General features: G+C 39.5%; 2 protein-coding genes across 4 annotated transcripts in view; one reads left to right on the top strand and one right to left on the bottom strand.

Annotated features, from left to right (window-relative positions):
* The window catches only part of LOC117270953 (uncharacterized), a 54,794-nt gene that overhangs the window by 3,357 nt on the left and 32,592 nt on the right, over nt 1–18,845 (top strand). For all 3 annotated transcript variants that reach the window (XR_004502842.2, XM_033648988.2, XM_033648994.2), the window contains exons 4-5: nt 15,992–16,080; nt 18,689–18,770. Coding sequence is in view for 2 of the 3 variants with exons in the window: in XM_033648988.2 (XP_033504879.2) it covers nt 15,992–16,080; nt 18,689–18,770 (171 nt within the window). In the remaining variant the exon portion in view is untranslated. The remainder of the gene's footprint in view (nt 1–15,991; nt 16,081–18,688; nt 18,771–18,845) is intronic.
* Nucleotides 828–7,502, bottom strand: LOC117270956 (12-(S)-hydroxy-5,8,10,14-eicosatetraenoic acid receptor-like). The gene is made up of 3 exons (XM_033648996.2): nt 6,940–7,502; nt 4,318–4,723; nt 828–3,597 (listed from the first exon to the last, which is right to left on the bottom strand). Exons 1-3 carry the CDS (start codon nt 7,092–7,094, stop codon nt 3,130–3,132), a joined length of 1,029 nt encoding a protein of 342 aa, XP_033504887.1. The 5' UTR covers nt 7,095–7,502; the 3' UTR covers nt 828–3,129.

Below are 18,845 nucleotides of genomic sequence, written 5' to 3'. Positions count from 1 at the left end.
GGCCAGTGTCCATAATGAAGATGGAACTGTCTAATTAAAACAACAACATGAAGTCTGTTGTTACCCTTTCTCTCCTTGCCCTAAATTCATCAGGTTTCCAACTCAACACGTCACTTGTTTTTATGAGCTAAATTCCTTAATACTGCATTCACTCTGAGACATTAAGCCATTACAGGCTTTTAAAAAGCAGACAGGGCGTGGAGCCAATCTGCAAAGAAGGTGGCAGCAATAACACTGATGTTCAGTGTTTTTCTGGGTTCAGGGTTTGTTTATCTTTGTTTTCGTACTTATGCTCTCTGTTGTTGTTTTTGCTGCTGTAATGTTCCTGCTCTGAGGCTGCGAGCCTCAACTTGACAGCCACCACCAGCTCTCCTGTTGCAACATCTACACAGCCTGCCCACAGCCAAGAACACACATCTCGAAATGCTTCAGACATAATAGAAAAAAAGGGTTAAAAAGAGGGGCTAATGCATGTATACACTGAGTCTCAGACACAAGACACACAGAAATGGAGGTATAATTGACCTATTGCAGATTACTTCAGGGTTAAAGTGTGACTGGATTTTTTTGGAATTTGCAACTGATGTAGGAGGGTACAAAAGGGATTTGGATAGGGGATTAGGATATGTGTCGCTTTTTGTGCTTGTTCGGCGTAACGTTACGCCATTAGAAAAAGAGGAACATGGTTTTACAAAAAGAGCTTTGCGTGTTTGTGCATTGCACGTCTTGTAGCTATCAGATGTCTCCATCTTTCGGTCATGTTTTGCTGGGAAAGTACAACACCCCTCTCTTTCAGACTCTGTAAAACTACCACGGTGCACTTGTGGTAACCGTATCATCTGTGCTCTGTTTATTTACAGCAACAATATACAGAGACCTGCAGTTAGTAGTTGAGTCTTATACAAATGATTCAATTTTGATAATCAATGTTGCAGAATTGTTTACAGTGTGAATGAGGACAGTTTCCTCCCAGGTTTCTGCAGTCCACACTGTTGGACATCATTTTTTAACCTCCTTTAAACACCAGAATGTACACACGCCAGTTTACTCTCGTTATAAGAGGCAGCAACATGAATAATTAGTTACACAACATTTGTAGGTGGGAAGTATGAATACAACCCTAAAACAAAATGCCTTCCAAAAACTGCAAGAAGCAACTGTGAGGTATTGAAATGTTTATATACATCTTTGATTAATGGTAGAAAACAGTTTGAAGTTCACAATATGTCTCACAGTGAGGACAGGTACAACTGGTTTGAGGTACTGGTGATAAACTTAGAGATATAGCGTTTCCTGAGTGATGAATGAGAGCTCTGCAAACACTGTACAGTCTATACTGTACTGTACTACTTTGCAGTTGTTGCAGCAGCCATCATACGCAGTAAAATTTAATCACAAAGGAAATGCTGTATCATCTGAACACCTGGTTTAAATGAAATCCAAATAATTTAAAATGCCTAAATACATTAAAGTAAAAAATGATATAAAAATATATATTTAAGTTGTAGTATTTAAAGCATGCAGCTGAAAAGTAAATTTACATCTAGCTCATTGTGTTACACCCTTATAAATGATTTTGCAAATTACATTTTACATTAAATCAGGCAGCAGACGCATAATATGAAGCCATACTGTATGAGTGGACCAGTCAGACAGTATTTCAATATTTTACATGTCCCTGCTAGGGGTGTGGGGGGGACAATTTGGACAATTTACCAGTCACCTGACGTTTGGTGCAAATGCTAACCCAGGCCCAGTTTTTCTTCTGGTTATCCTTACAAGTTTCTAGCACCGTAACTCCAGGTATTCAGACACCAACATTATCATCTCCTCCATCTTGTCTCCTTTCTGCCTCTGTGATGCCCTCTATCTGATCGGCCTAATCCAGGCGGCAACTACCAGAAGCTCAACACAGTGAACTCAGCACAGCAGAGACGAATCTGCGAACATGCACTTGTGCAGCAATTGCTTCATATCTCTACCTCCTTGTTGGAGACAGCTTTCCCTCTGCCACCTTACCCTCTTTTAAATGGCTGGAGGTGCCGATTTAGATGCATCACAATCAGGGTGCAAATTTTTGGCTGGTGAGTGACGCAAATCTAGCAACCACTGGCATATTTTACTAGCATTTTACAAGCGGATGCTACTCATTTTGTGTCCTTATTGCAAGTCTCAGTGCAGGAAAGTCAATAACCGGAAATTTAAAACCCAACGCTTGGCATTATGATCACCTGTAACAATTTTGTAAGGCCTGGCTGTGCCATCCTTCTGACTAAACCAAATGGCCGGTGAATAGTAATAGACATAAAACAAGTGCGTTGTGTTTGCGTTCACAGCTAGGCTAGTTCTTTAGGTTTGGTCAGAAGGACTGAGCTTGAGCAACCGCAGATGGATACAATACGTCCGGCACAGTCTGGCTTAAAAGCAGTATTACTACAGCTTAATACAAGCTGCATTATCTTGTATTGATAAAAGATATTGTAAGTAAATTCATCTGTTTAAATGTAATAATGGAGCATTACAAATACACTATGTTTTAACAGTAGCAAGTAGACACACAGGGAAAATAAATTGAATCCTTGGAACAGAATTGTGAGGTGCGTGGAGATTCCTACTTCTAGTCCCTGTTAATGTTCTAGCCCCGACCAACCATTTCCACAGGACTGTATATACATCTATTCAGTCTTGACTGGCACCTCCCTGACTTGTTCTCTGACTACTTTGTTTTGTTGCGCCTATCTTCTGTTATTTATGTGCAGTGAACAATCGAAAGCATTAAACTTTAACTCGCAATGACTTGTTCTTGAAATGTTTGAAAGACAGTCTCTCTAACTCTAATAGAAGGATATTAAAAACTTAAGGGAATTACAATGCGAAATATTTCAGCAGATGACACATAAAGAAGCATGCATGCATACAGAGTGGAACATCTGCGCCCAAAAAAAACAAACAGCTCCAGCATGAGCACAAGTTGCATTTATATCAGTGCTTTTTTGATCAGATGATGGTTAAAACCACAGATGAGTTACTCTGTGGTGGAGGCGGGGCAATGGGCGGACTCCAGTCAACACTTTCAGAGAAAAGTCTAATCTTTCAGGTTAGCTGAAAGCACCTGTGTGGGTGGACCAATCATGTCTCTAATATCGGCATCGAAATTTTTCTGCCTCCAGAATTAGAAAGCGTCGTCGTTGTTGTCGTTCCTAAACCAAAGTCAGTATTTTTCAGTTTCTTCTGAAGACACGAGGGACAGAAGACGGATACGTAAGCATCTTTAAACCCTGAGTGGCAGAAGCAGTAGACCAGCGGGTCCAGCAGGCAGTCAATATAAGACAAAACCATGAGGCTGTCGTAGACCTGCACCACAACGTCTTCTGTGGTCTGCATTTCCTTCAGCCTGACACCCAGCAGCACCGCTCTGGCTATGGTGCTGGGCAGGAAACAGATGGAGAAGACAACGACAACAGACATGACCACGCACACAGCTCTCCTCAGTTTTGTCTTTTCCCCGACTGTCTTCCTCCTCAGCCGGTGGACGATGCGCACCGTGCAGTAGATGAGGATAATGAAGGGGATGATGATCTGGGTGAAGTAGACCACCTTGAAAAGAAAAGAAAAGCGACTATGAATGTGATACCTCATACAGACAGTTGACAGAGTTAGTTATCCATATCCCTTCATCAAAGATTATTTGTTAGGTGCTGAGCTTTCTGACTGATATCTCAATTTTACTCCTCAGCAGTCCTAGTCATCTCAAACTCTTATCTTCAAGTCTTCACTTGTCTTGTTTTGTCTAAGCAACAGCCCAAAACACAAAGATACTGTGCAGTAAAGAAAACCAACAAATAATCACATCTGAGGGTGGATTTTTGCTTTAAATTTGAATTAGATGATTAATTAAAATAGTTGTAGATTATTTTTCTGTTGATCGACATGCCAGTTAATGGACTCGTCAAACAAAATATAACATTTTAAGAATTTAAGATGCTGTGATGCCCAGACAGGTTTGTTTATGCTGCCTGTGGCAAGCTGTTAGTCAGGGAACTAGGGGAATTAGATTAACCATTAAAGCTATTAAACTGTAATGGCTGTCAGCTTTATGGGAAGTCTGCATACAGGTATGAGGAAGGGTAAATAACTCTAGTTCTTAGTAAGTGTTGAAAGCGGTTAGCTTCGGCAGGGTTGGTTTAAATTGGGCTATTATTTATGACCCCATGTGATGATTAAAGCCTCTTTGGTTTCCATGTCACAGTCACCAAAATATTTACAGCTATCACTACTGCAATATCTGAATCAGAGCAAAAGTAACCATAACAATACCTCTCTGAAGGTGTCTGTCACATCATGAGAAAAAGTCTCGACTTTGCGGCCGTGGCTGTTGCAACACTCAAAGGTGTTAACCATAGTGGGGATCGTCAGGGGCAGCAAGAGGAGCCATATGATGATGGAGATCTGAGGACTTTTCTTCAGCACCTTGACAAAATTCTTCCTCCCAAGATGTACCACGTTGAAGTAGCGGTCGAGGGAGAGGGTGATGAGGAAGGCGATGCTGGCCCCTCGGTTGAGAAACAGCATAAACAGCATTGTCTTGCACAGCACTTTATTCGGGCTGCGTCTCTGGCCATGATAGTAATGGTAGACCTTGGCAGGAAGACACGCCACCAGCAAGAAGTCAGCAACCACAATATTGAACAGGAAGACACTTTTGTTCTTCCAGAATTTGAACCTAAAGAGGAAGTAAATGACAAAACAGTTATTTGCTTCACAGTTGCAAAGTTTACTCTGCAGCAAGAGTAATCATAACAGAGCGGAAAGCCTGTTACGCCGATCAGAATCTCGGCACGCCTCTGTGTGTGTGACTATTCACTTATCAGACTGACTCACCATGCCTAATCGTTTATCTTTTATTTCTTAGTATTTCATAAATGCCACTACTTTTCTTTGTGCATCGTATATTTCAGTGATGGAAACAGACAATGGTTCCAAAGAGAAAACTCTCTGCCTTTTCAGCACTGTCAGAGATACTCTTTATCTACAGCACAGAATGTTCCACATGCCATACGTCTATCCATTTATCTGGCCTAGTTGTTCAAAACCTTTAATCTGTATAACAGTGATCCAGATTTGGACATGCCATGTTTTACTATCTAGGATCAGATAATCCATCTCACTTTTGTGCGAGTTTTCAAAGCAACACTGATCTGGCCCACCCTGATCTGGATCCAAACTGTTCAAGATTAACAAATCCCAATATATCAGTAATCTAAATAGGACTACATATCACAGTGTAGGCTACTAGCTATGTAAAGAACAACAGGTTGAATGGGGCCACATTGATGTGCTTTTATTTAAAGAGACAGAAAACAGCATGGGGATGCAATGTTTAGACACTACATTAAACATTGTCATTGTAGTTAAAATAAAGTATAGAGCCTGACGATAAAATCAGCCAATACTAGCCCGTCACAGATATATCAGTATCGGTGCTTTTTATTTTTAATTGTTTTTTTTTTCTTTACGGAACATAATGCAGCAAAAAGACACTTGGGATAGTTTATAATTATTAAACCACCATTGAGGTCTACTATTTCAGTACACTGATGTCATTTATAATAGTAAAGTTTATTGCTAAACTGTAAAATATGTGTGTTTTTGTATTCATATATAATATATATGTGATATTGGCTGATATACCAGTATCAGACTTTTTTACTGTATTGGCATCCGCCTCAAAAATACAGTATAGGTCGGGCTCTAATATAGTGATGCATGTTAAGTAAGTTAAGTAATTTTTGTTAGATATTTACAGCTATTTGGGGAATTATTTCATGGGGTCAAAATTTACTTTACTGAAAGGCTTAATACTCTAGGTAGCAATTCAGTTCAAATATATAAATAAATGTATATATATTTGACAAATTTAAACATTTTATTACATTTTGTTCCTTGAATGCACCATGAATCCACCCTTCTGCCGGAATCAGGATGATCCTGGCTTTTTAGATTAAGGTGTCCCAATCCTACATAACGTTTTGAGCAACACATACTGATGGTTTGATCCAGATCAAAACCAAGACTGAGTGAACTAGTCCAATTTCAGAATCAATATCTTCTTTTAAACAGCACATTTTCAAGATTTGATCCAATCCAAAATCCGATCAGATTACTTCTGAACAACTGGGCCAAGATTAGCACACACACAGCTCCTCTTGTTTAAAAAAGACTCAGTGAAAAAGAAGAATTCACCAGGGGTTAATATGATTTGGTTCACAAGTGATGTAACTATAAAAAGAACTAACATCACTACACATGTTTTTTTTGTCTTATTACAGCAATTTGAAATTAGGTGCATGAACCCTATACAACCTAAAAGACCCACTTTGGGAATGTGTGTAAGTTTGTAGATAAGGTCAGTGTTTTCCATCAGTGAAATTCCCTGTTAATAAACAGATTTTGCCAACACATGAGAATCCAAACAGGATGTTCTCACTGCCTCTCCTTCGACTCACTGGTGTGAGCATGCATCTTTTAGGATTTCTTCCTAGCAGTCATGAAACTACAGTGGTACTAAAAATGTATGACGTGATTCACTGAATTAAGACACAACTTAAACTGATCACAGCGGGTAAAATGCTCACCACCACCATCTAGTAGTAGTAGCTTAAAATCATCCTGACTTATTAAGGCTGCTGCCAAGTGACCTTATTGACCCTCTTGTGTTATCAAGGTTTAAATCACCCAGTGAGGCATGTGGAAATTCTCAGCCGATGAGTCGTGCATACATTAATTATCACTTTCAACTTTTTGGCTGAAAGTTGAAAGTTTCCATCTCTGAATGCTTTCTCTGAATTCTCACTGACCACTCTAATCTACGTACTGCTTTTGAGCACTTTCAGAAAATAGGGCAAAGGGCAGTGATAGAGAGATTGTGTTTTCTCATACCTGAAGATGAAGATGTAGAGGACCGACAGGTTGAGCGGCAGACCCAGCACGAACTCTCCAGCCATCACCCAGGAGAGGATTTGGTATGTGACATTAGTGGGTGCTTTGCAGTGGTCAATCGTTGAATTTGTAGACATGTTTCGCTGGCTGAACATAACCGTCTTGAAAGTAGCAATACTTTTACAGTAGTCAAAGTAGTCCTATTTAATGTAATACAAAAGCAGTAGGAAGGATAAGGGTTAAAAGTGTTTCCAGGCAGGCATCACAAAGTTAAATTCTTCATTTTGGAGGTGGTTGTAGCTGCCTCTGACTTGGAATCTTCTCTCCTCAGGCACTGATTCCCCTTCTCACTCTGATCCGTCAAATTCAACAGTCCCCTTCTGAGAGCCTTACAGTGATTCTGGAGCTCTATCATGACCTGGCTGGCTGTGCCAAAACATGCTGAGGAGACAGCATGAACTGAAAAGGAAAAAAAAAAGCACTGAATATAGAGGAGAGAAAACACCCTGTCTCAGTGAGTGTGTTAGTCCTTTTTATGTGAGGCTGCTTCTGATTCTTCAGAGAGGAAGAAGTAGTTGTAGGCTGGAGGTGTGGTTTAAAGAGATGGGTTTAACTTTCTCAGATTCACAGCATAGAGGATACTGGTTTCAACGCCTTCTTACAACATTTTAAAGCAAACTTTTGTTGAAGCAGGTGACTGATAAGAGAAGGCGTCATGCTCTTTTCAGTTTCTGTATCACATACACAGAACTGGAAAGTTGTCCATTCACGGTGTTTTCCAGGAGGAGAAATGCTTGTGAAATTCCTCAGCTGGCTGTCCTAACAAAACCATCATGCCTGCACATGTCTGGCTTTATTTTTGGATATGGTGACAACAGGACTTAGAAAACTGGTTCTTTAAGGAAAATGACATAGAGTTAATAATAGAGTTCTGTTGGTACAAGATCATGTTGATGTTATATAGACAGAAGGACAAAGAACTATAAAAACAAAAAGCTTGTATAGAATATAGTTAGTACTGCATGTACATTCATTTTGATCACAGAAGGTTCATTACGTGCCTTCAAGTGTAAATTATGATGAATGGGGATGAGGTTAAAGGTCTACTTCACCCCCTAAATGACCATTTGTTTATCACTAAATGTTACACTGAATTCTGGCGTGCCTCCGTTGAACGAAGAATCCAAAAACAGAGAAGTCTTTATGAGTTTAAGTCATAGGTGATCGTGTGTATTGTAAAGGCTTAGTCCAGGTTCAGCAGAGTCACACAATACCACAGATAAACTAACTGACCGAAGCAGTTGTAGACCAGTCGCTCCCATGTTCTTTTGAAGAGATTTTAGAAAAGGACTCTGACATACTGTACCAAGCTGACTAGTGGTCCCTGGTTACTGTCGGGCTGTCGGTGAGCATCTGCAGCCCTAGTTTTCGTGGTTTGTCCTGCACTGTTGGCACTAGTTGGTCCTTGTTGACTTTTTTTTTTTTGGCCGATTATGTTGAATCAGCGTCAGAGATGGCGGAGCCCATCAGTCATCACTCTGATTGGCAGTTCAGCTCACTCCATGAGAAGAGGAACGTTAGTGAAGAGAGCAAACAAACAGCTAAAGTCAAGAGGACATGAGATCAAAATAAACTTGTTATATTAGGTAAGACTATGTTTGAAGCCATTGAGCTCTTTAACAGAAAAGGTTCATGATGGTTTGTGTTGTTGTTTGCCAGCTCACAGTAAATATCCTTTGTTCTTTCAACATTCCTGTTGGTCTTCTAGTTTCCTGTTTTTAATGACAAATACAGACCACCAACCTGCTCTTATGGAAAGTTATTTCCTCTCATGCAGGCAGAGAACATACATGCTAGTTGGTCGTTTGCATTAGTCTTTGCGGAGTGCTCAGGTGCAACTTTTTGGTTTAGACCCAAGCGATGTTAGGCAATGCAACACTGGCCCTTTGTCACTACTAGTTCTTAGATGTTGGTTTGATGTGGCTGGGCCTAAAGCTTCACTTTCCATTTACTTCCCCTCTAGAAAGGACTGACTATTTACTAAATGAGAGAGTAGTAATAAATGAGACTTGGATTATGATTCACGAGTTGTGTGAGGTGTTTGTTTTGATATAGTTTTTGTTGTTGAGAACAGCCCCAATTACTTCAATTCCTCAAAACTTCCCCGTTTTTAGATTCTTAGCTCACTGAAGGCAATTCAACATAACACAGTTTGAGTAATTGATATAAAATAATCATTTGGCTGTTTTCCTTTAAACCAGAAAAAAGTGCAGCAGGAAATGATGCTTGTGTATTCATAATGAAGAAATTAAATTACATTGTTTAAGTTAAGTCAAATTCATATGACTGGACGTGACTTTTGAACATAGTTTTTTCTCCACTCTTCGGAAATATTTCTGGGAAATATATCAGTCAGTACTATACTCAGCAGTTCAGTTGAAGTATCTATCATCAATCATGTCTAAATTGCAGTGACATGAAGCTATGGTTGAAGTCATCTTTCTCAATCACATCTTCTTTGAAACATGGTAGAAGCTGGTTTTAGGGAAGAACTAGAAGTGCAAACAGTGTTGAAGTGATTTCTCAACCCTCCAAGGTGTTGAAGGTTTCTCTAGTTTGACTCAAATACCCTTTTACACCTTTTGCCAAACAATCTTTATAAGATAATGAACACTAAAACATTGTTAATGTAAGTTCCAGTCCTGGGATTCAACTTTATTTATACATTGCACCATGTAGTTGTCTTAGAGAAACCTTGACAGACAGAAATTTTCTTTCAAACTGTTTGTTCTGTCTGCTGAAAGTGAACTCTTTGAGCATGACAAAGTTTTACCACTTTGTCACGCTCTCTCCCAGACAAAGTGTTATATTGCACAAAAGAGCAATGCCGCATAGATTCTGCAACAAACCACATGTCTAAACAAAGTAAGCACATTTAGACACTTGGTGTATTGCACCTCTGACCACAACAGTGCCTCTTTTAATAATTATTGCAACATTGCCGTCCTGCCACAGACAGGTTGCGTACTGTTCCTGTTTAAAATGACACAATGATTCCGACTATTCACCTACAGGTATCATCTTCAAACCCCCTTTAAAGGTAGAGAGATGGATAACAACACTTGTACATTTTGAAGCATCAAGATAACAAATGATAGACTTCTGTTTGTATTTTATAGAAACTGAAGTGCGACAACAGCAAAAGGAAGTAAGAAACAGATGCATAGTGTAGATAAGTAACCCAAACGCAAATAGCAAAGTGGGATAGAAGCATGTGCAATTCAGAGAATTATCTGAGAATTGATAACGTGTGCTCTTTAGTGGATTTATCTGATTCACAGAAACATTTTAATAGCACTGAATGTTGCTTGTTCTTGTAGCCTTGTGTCTTTGTGAAAAAAAAGTCTAATATGTTGTGGGAACATCTTACAACATAATACAATCTAATACTGCAGCACCACAAACTATGGCCTTAAAATGTACTCAAAAGTAAAATCATGACCTCTAATACATATCTCTCCTTATAAAACCGATAAGGCAGATCAAATAATCTGACTGGTTGTTAGTTGTGATATAATAACCATATATAACAGCAGTGACGCCTAATTTTAGTTCCCTTACACAATACTGTATCACTCCATGTAGCCTTCTAACCATAGAAATTGGTAACAAACTAAGCTAGTTACTAGCTAGCTAACTAGTTATGCTGTGTCTCAAATCGTGTACTTACACTAATATGCTTTCATGTAGTATACTATGTGCACTATGTACTTACTGGTGTAGTGCATGAATTTTGACAGGATAGTGTTGTTTCAAACCAAACATGGCTGTTGTGCACTTACCGGAAATGACGACCGCAGCTGTTAGCCAGTTAGCAAACTAGCATTAACATTCGTGTTATCGTTCGCGGTACCAAAGCATTACAGACTGCTAAATTAACCCAACAAACATACTGCTGGCTTATACCCGACAACAGTATAGTAGTGCTTAGTGCAAAAAATACATGTATATTTGTACAATGCAGCGACATCCACGGTCGCACAGTCCTCGGCCACCATTTCCAGTTTGAAAAGTGGTCCCTCCCCTTCCGCTATGTAGCCAAAATGGCGACCATTGAGGGTGAGAAGTGTCCATAGTTCCACACTCCACTTCTTGACTGTTTTGAGTGCACCATCTGGATACTCATAGTGCACTGCATTTTTCCATACTTCTCAGTTTGAACGCAGTTATGTGCTTAATATATTAAGTGTAAGTACAGAAGTACGCGATTTGATATACAGCACTAGTTAGCTAGCTAGCTAGCTTCTATAATCTAGAGCACTCATTCTTGAGAATTAGGACAAAACCTTACTTATTTTTTTATATTTACTCTTAAAGAGGCAACAGATAGATTTGGGTTTTTTTTAGCTTGGCGCCACCTAGCGTCAGCGGTGTTGCGCGCACTGTCGCAACGACCAAATTGACTGTGGGGATCAGAGATAATCAATAAAATGTAGGCTGTAAAGCCACCGGTATACCTCTATGTATATGTAGAATGAGAAGGTGTGTGGACACTATACTAAATAAATGAGTAAAGAGACCGAGCAACAATTATCAGATTTATCTGAAGAAAAAACAAATGTATCACTGTCCGAGTGCTGCCGTAGAATGGCAACGAGGATGTCAGCTGACAAACACTCACTACCCGGTCCCTGGTTGCTGCGATTTGCGATGCTGGCCAGCTAGGAATTAACTAGCAGCCAGTACAGTACAGTCCTCTCTCGTCTAGCTAACATTTAGCTGTGTTACTTATTGATCCATTAGAAAGAAAGCTAGCTGGACATCAGTTTTGAAGCCTCTTTGGTCACGGAACTCCCTCCATCTCTTGAACGCCTGACTGAGGTTTACTCTGTTTTTCCTCTTATCACTCTTGTCTCCAAACTTTGTCCGTCTGCCATTGAGCTCGTGACTCAACTATCTCGTGCCCAACTCCTCATAATGACCAGCTCTAGTCCCTGATTGGCTGACCGACCAGTTTTGCAATACATGACGCGTTTCCTGCCGTAAAGCAGATTTTTTTCCACGAAATTTCGCCCCTGGTTGTAGAAGCTTATTGCAAAGATTGCAGAGCCACTAAGTAACCTATGTAAACGCTGATTTTACTGTGACCACTACCCTGTGCAACCCACATTATTTTCATAATGATATACTTAGGAAAAGATGCTATCTGTTGCCTCTTTAAATTAAGCTGGAAAAGATTATTCAAAAGATCAAAGTCTTGACTGTCATAACTTGCAATGGGCCACCATCCCAATGATTTAATATTTAAAAGGGGTATTTTATTTTATTTTTTAAAGCTGCTAAGAGTTTCCTTAATTCTAAACAAAAAACTCCTTTAAACCATAATTCTTTTTTAGTTTTGATTTTGGAGGGCTGCAGAGTTGACCTGTTATGGTTTAGACACTCCTGATAGCGGTATTGATTAGTGAATTTATCAAAAAATAAAAAGCTTACCAGTACTTGAGCAGCATTTCTTTTTGGAAACCAGGAAGTGAGACTGGAGTCCTTAGGGTATAGCTATCCCCTTTTATACCTGATCTGACCTAAATTATGTTTTTGTAGAAATCAGACGGAGTTCACAAAAAATCTGGGACACATCTGTTAAGGGCTAACATTTTCACAAAAATATATTTTAAAACAAAGATGATTATAGCAGTACATTTTTACACTGATGTTATCAGTACATACAGTACTGTTAGTTTTAGATTTTGAAGCCCTCTAACACATTTAATTGTTGTGAATTGTCAGGGACAAGGTTGTTTTCTGGCTCAGGACAAGTTAAGAAGATAAGAAAATGAGAACAATCAAAATATTTTATAAATCATATTTATTTCATTCACATAAATACTTCTAAAATATTTTTTCAGCCCAGTAACTACATTAATGTATTGATAAATTATAATTTAAGGGGTATTTTTTGGAAGGACATGATTAGCCCAATTCTCAACAATAGATGAGAAACCTTTAAAGTCAACTTCGACCTTTGTGGTGGCCTAAGCTAAACAGGGTAGTGAATTAAGAAGGGCATGTTTCCGGGGTAAAATCTGCTGAACCTGAAAGACGACATGCAGAGATATTTAAAAACGAGGTCAATGAAATGGAAAAAAATTAGTTATTGGTGACCATAACCAAAAGAAAGTAGAGCAACGTCCTCCCCACAGCAAGTGACGCACATCTATCTAACAAAAAGAGCAAGCCCACAAGCAGGAAAGTTTTTCAGTGGTTGCACAATAATGGCAATATACAGATTTATATAAATACATACTGTAGCCAAATGATGAAATATATCTATGATCTAAAAAAAAAAAAAAAAGAAGCTGGGAAATCGCATAGCCACTGCCTTGTGCACTTTGTGCAGGCAGCTAGGAAGGCCTGTAAGAGTTCTTTATGAATGTGTTCTGAATTTGTTTGTAAAAAATGGTTTAAATTGAAATGTGTCTATAACTTTCATATTGTCATACTTGGTAGCTGTTTTATAAAAGCAATAGGTCACGCCAGGCAGTGATATGTTGTGGCCATATTACAACATAGCACAGCCTGTTGTGAGCTATTGCTTAATTATATTTATAGGCTATTGTTTTTTTATGGTATTGTATTGTAGGGTGTTCCTATTTTCCTATTTCCTCTGTATAAACTTTTTTTTACATTTATATTTCACAAATGGAAAACGACATGGCAATGAAGCTTTGTCTTCTGAAGTATATTAACTTTTCTATTGCTTTCTGGTGGAGTTAACATATTAAATTATGATGTCTTTGTTTTACACATATGAATATTTTATATTAGATTTTTTGCATGCATTTGCCAGATTGCGATATTCTTCGATGTCCTGAAGTAACCTTGATTATATTGTGATCATTTCAACCATGTTGCCCAGCCTTACTAATGAAAACAGTTTCTATGGGTTAAAATCATTTTCTCACACCGTAAGCATATTTTAAATATTTTTGCCTCACAGCAGCATTATATAAGCTAAATAAACAGCCAGCAATAGTTGGTAACACTAAATTATCCTATATAGAGCTGTGTTGTATACTACTCCAGTTTGGTATAAAAGCAGACTTGTCTATATGGTCGTCATTTCCAATTTGGACCATGTAGTTAAGTCCTCTTAGGGCGCATTCACACCAGGATAGTCCGGGGGACTCGGTTTGATTGGGCGGGGAATGCCGAAAAATTTCACACCTTCATTTGGTTCGGTTCACTTTCACACTGCACTTTTTAAAGCGGAGCAATTTGCTGGACAATGTCATGCAGTTACAACAGCTGCTCATTTGGGGGCAGTATTGCCCTAAACGACCACTGACCAGGAAGGAAAAAAGCATGAGGAAGAAGAAAACCTGGCTCATCGATTGTCCAGGACCTAAAATGGAAATCCACCCCCTTCAGCCAGCTTGATAACTGCGATACATAGTCCACTGACCATATATCAATAAGCACCTGTACCTCCTCACGTCTGCCCATGAGACATTTTCCAACTTTTTTTTTTCTTACCTCTGCTTCTTTCGGTTCGCGCTGTTGGCTCTGTTTTTTTTTTCTACCCAAAATGCACTGCGCATTACATCACTTCCTCTCTTTGGTTCGCTGGATAGTGCGTTTGCATTTCACACTGTAAGCAAACCGCACCAGGGTTCACTTGCAAGTGAACCGAGGCCCCCAGTTTTCAAGCACCATACCAGAGTTTGAATGAGCATTCACACCACTCCAAACAAATCGAACTATCCGTGAAAGCGGACCAGGGTTCCTTTAAAGCGGACCAAATAGTGCCAGTGTGAATGCGCCCTTACTCTGCTTTCACACCAAAGACCAACATCAGATCAAGGCCAATATTTTTGTGTCTGTGCTCTCCTGAGAAGCTGCACAGGGCACTCAGTCGTAGCGCGCACTACCTCGATTTTCTGTTCAGCTTTGCAGTTGAACTAAATTTAGAAAATCTTTGATCAAAAGTTCTGATGGCGCCAATATGAGTTCTAAATTGTTTTGTTACATCACAGCAGCTTCATTTTCAACAGATAAATATTTAACACATTTAACAAAACATAATCACCAAAGACAATTTGTTCAATACCTTTCAACGTACATTTGATCTGGTATGAAGCTCTACATTTAATTTTAGCATTGCTTAACCTTACGAAATCCCAGTCTCTTCAATTTGATGTTAGCATTTTGTATTTACTTTTGAGGACATGATTGAGGTTAGAGACAGTGTTGTTGGCAGCCCTTAATATGTTGTTACGGTAAGCTGACTCATAGAGTTTCTCAAGGGGTTGGCCTGCAATCTTTAAGCAGATTTTCATTCGGTGGAGCAGATGTGACTTTAAAGGTTGTGCATCTCTTCTTTTCAATCTTGCAGGACTTGAGTTTACAAATCTCACGCATGGGAGAAGATATCAGAGCGTGATGTGCTGGGTCAGAACATGGGTTTTGTTTGCATTCCAATGTATTCCTACGCATCGTAGTTAGGTGCTTTGTAGGATGCGTTGAGCAAACTGTGTGTGTGGGAACTCGTGTAAAAGACAGATTAGTCCATGTTAAAAGGAGAATCACGTGAGCTCAACTGTGTATCTTGCATTATGTACTGCGTAACATGCACACAGAGCTGTCCATAGCCTGTCTCTGTTCAGATAAGATGCACTCAAGAAATTATCTTTTCTTCATTTCAAGCATCTACAAACTATCTCTTTCTACCTCTGTGATTTCATGCACACACTTTTTTTCATTCATCAGGTTTCGGCAGTAATCCACTGACATGTCTCACAGCACCAGTGATAATGGCAACAGTATACACACACTCAGTGGTTTACTTTGTCCGCACTTAGAGCAAGGTGCTCTGGAAGAAATGTCTCTTAGATTTATCAGAATAGATATGAAAGGAAATGCCAAGGAGCATTTCAGGGCAATGGTTTGGACTCATCTTATGTTTCCTGCCACACGCACAGTCTCTTAGACATTGGCTTATTTCACATTCTAATCTGATTCTTTGTCCTACTCTCGCTTTTTATCTTTCTCTCAGTCTCTCTTGAAGGTTTGATATTTCCTGCCTGTGTGCCCATGCAATGGATTGGCTTGTTGCCCGTGCTGACTGCCACAAGCTCTGAGAAGGTACTTTATGACTGGTAAAGTGTTTTCTGTGAGTATTTGATCACGACTCTTTTAAATTAATAAAGAAGAGTTCGACAGAAAGTCTATAAAATACTATATAATTAATATATTTTAAATTAAAGCATCTTGTGTGCCACAGCTGTATTGCTTTCTTGCATTAAAGTTCGATTAATCAGTATTTGTCATATTAACAATAAATCAGATATCCGATGTGAAATGGGTCCCAACTGTACTGCTTTACAGAGTGTTTTTTTGGCTCATTCTGTTGGTTGTTTTGCTTTTACAGCACATTTCTTTTAGGATTTTCTCTCATCTCAAACAAGTCTGTCTCTTGAAGCAGCTTTCACCTGTTTTCAGCAAACAAGCTGTGACTAACCCACTGTACACTGCCTACCCAGCACAAAACAGCACAGAGGCAGAGTAAGTTTAAGAGTCAGATATGTTTCTAGCACCACATTCTCACTTCGACCTCATCACATATTGACGTTTAGTCATGGACTTTCGACGTCCACATACGACGTGCAAGGTACCCTGGGTGAGTTGGCTGTTGACATTCTGCACTGTGCCAACATACAGTCTCTTACATGCAGTTGCTTTCAAAATAAATGCACTACGTCGGTACAACACCGCAAATTGACGTTTTTTGTCCTTCAACAGCAAAAACATGAAGTCTGGTTTAGGCAACAAAAACACATGGTTAAGTTTAGGAAAAAAGAACAGGGTTTGGCTTCAGAATCTTAACACCAGTCTCTCGGGTGAAAGTCGGTGTTTGTTGGATCCGTCCACCACCCCTCCTGCCTGCCCCAATCGGACTTTCACCTCCTCAACTTTCATCCTTGTCCCACAGCATATCCCCCTGACCCCATCGGCGCTGTTAAACTATAACGGCAACTGGCCACGTATCATGCCGATATTAAAGGACTTTTTTGTTGGTTTCTGATGCCGAAATTCACTGCCCAAACACCGGATTTCAGCGGCTTTGGAGTAAGACCGGGCTCTTTCTAGAAAGTTGGTGAAGACCAAATCAAAAGGTGATAAAATGCCAAGGTTGGCAGTGTTGTGCATTAACGCAATAGAAGTTTGTAACTAATGAACGTTTGCTCTTGTGACTGTAAACGACAATCACACGCTGTGTTTTACGGCAGTCAGGGCTGAGAATCATTTAAAGAAATTACCATACCATACCGCAAAGTGATACTGGTACCAATAGAGTACTTTATTTGATACCCAAATTGTGAATTGATTGTCCTGTAGTATAGCCATAATTTGGACATTGTGCTGGCATCTCAGCACGCTGAACTGCCACACCGCGCTTGACTTCACCACACAACAGACTGCATGGGTTGCAGCTGCTGCTGTGGGAGTGTGAACTCCATGCTAGAAACAGTTCTGAGAGTTCGCCTGGCTGTACGCAAGCAGTAGCAGAGCTAACCGTTAGCATCACACATCACACATTTTGGTATTAGTGTGACTTTGATGGGACTGATCAACAGTTTGTAGTTGGACAATCAAAAGCAGTTATTGTTTGACTGGAGACGTTTCAATATTATTTGGTACTGGGTTATTTTGATTGACACCTTCAAGGTATTGAGTACTGGTACCCAGCCCTAATGGCAACAGAGGATTTATGGCACCAGGCATGCCAGTGTTGTGTCAAAGATGGTTTCCCCGTCTATGTGTTTCCCCCTTCCTAATCTGAACCAAACCTTTTTCCTTTACCTGACCACAGAGGGGGACGATATGCATTTGAACAACAGCACAACATTCTATGTTCTATGTAATGGGGGAACAGACTTTGATTCAGACAACCCAGCCAGTTCATTTGTGTTATGAACAATTCAGGACAGATTACAATGGAAAAATTCGCACCTTTTTAGGCAAGTTGTGCCCACCATGTCCGAAAAAACAAGTCAGAACGTCAGCCACATTGTCAAAGAATTTGAAATGACACATCGAAGTGAAGCATCCAGCCAGTCTTGGGAAATATCTGCAAGTAAATGATGATTGCAAGGCTTTAATTAAAAAAAAAAAACAAAGCAAAAAAACATCAACTAAAGAAATCAAGTGGCCTAAAAATCAGTCAAACCAAAGAGTGAAGCAATTAATGAAACATTAACCAGATGCTCCTCAAATATCACAAATATCTTTGTATTTCTCCAAAACAGACTAACAATTGATATCTCTCTCATCACCAGGCCTGGAAATATTAGAGGAAACACTTTGTAAACATGGATAATGGAAAAATATCTTATGCAAACTGGATTAGATTAACATGCATTTTTTTTGTGTTAGTCATCTGATCTAGTTTTGAAAATACATCATGGTTTATACTGCAGCGCTGTATCCATTTATATGTAGAATAGATTTGAGGTGATTCAGAGAGCTTTTCACGCTAACATGATGTATGTTGTATAATTTAAAAAAGAGTTATGTAAAGTTCCTGAACAGCAAAACATTGTTTTTGGCAGCTACAATAGGTCAAACGGTATCAGCTCTGATAAGTCTATCACTATAATAAGAAACATCTCATTTTTCCCCTCACATGCTTCCTTTCATCCCCATCCCTGTCCTGTCTTTCATTCTCTTGGGTTTGTGTGCGGCACCAAAGCTCCCAGTTTTCCCAATGCCATCTCCTCCATCAGATGGAAGGAGGCGTGAGGATCGTCCTGCCCCCACATGTCCCAGCCAGGGTAAGAACGAGCTATCATGTCAACACTATGTCTCTATTTACACAGACGAAACAACCGATCTTATCTGACCCACAT

The sequence above is a fragment of the Epinephelus lanceolatus genome, chromosome 13 (assembly GCF_041903045.1).
Source record: "Epinephelus lanceolatus isolate andai-2023 chromosome 13, ASM4190304v1, whole genome shotgun sequence".
Taxonomy (NCBI): Eukaryota; Metazoa; Chordata; class Actinopteri; order Perciformes; family Serranidae; genus Epinephelus; species Epinephelus lanceolatus.
Note: the sequence above shows the minus strand (reverse complement) of the source record. Positions and strands in the feature narration are given on the sequence as shown.

Coding starts and splice junctions, on each gene's coding strand:
- LOC117270956 (XM_033648996.2), bottom strand. CDS start 7,094: ATGTTCAGCCAGCGAAACATGTCTACAAATTCAACGATTGACCACTGC. Junction 4,724..6,939: donor CTCTACATCTTCATCTTCAG/GTATGAGAAAAC, acceptor CTTCCTCTTTAG/GTTCAAATTCTGGAAGAACA. Junction 3,598..4,317: donor TGACAGACACCTTCAGAGAG/GTATTGTTATGG, acceptor TTTCTTTTCAAG/GTGGTCTACTTCACCCAGAT.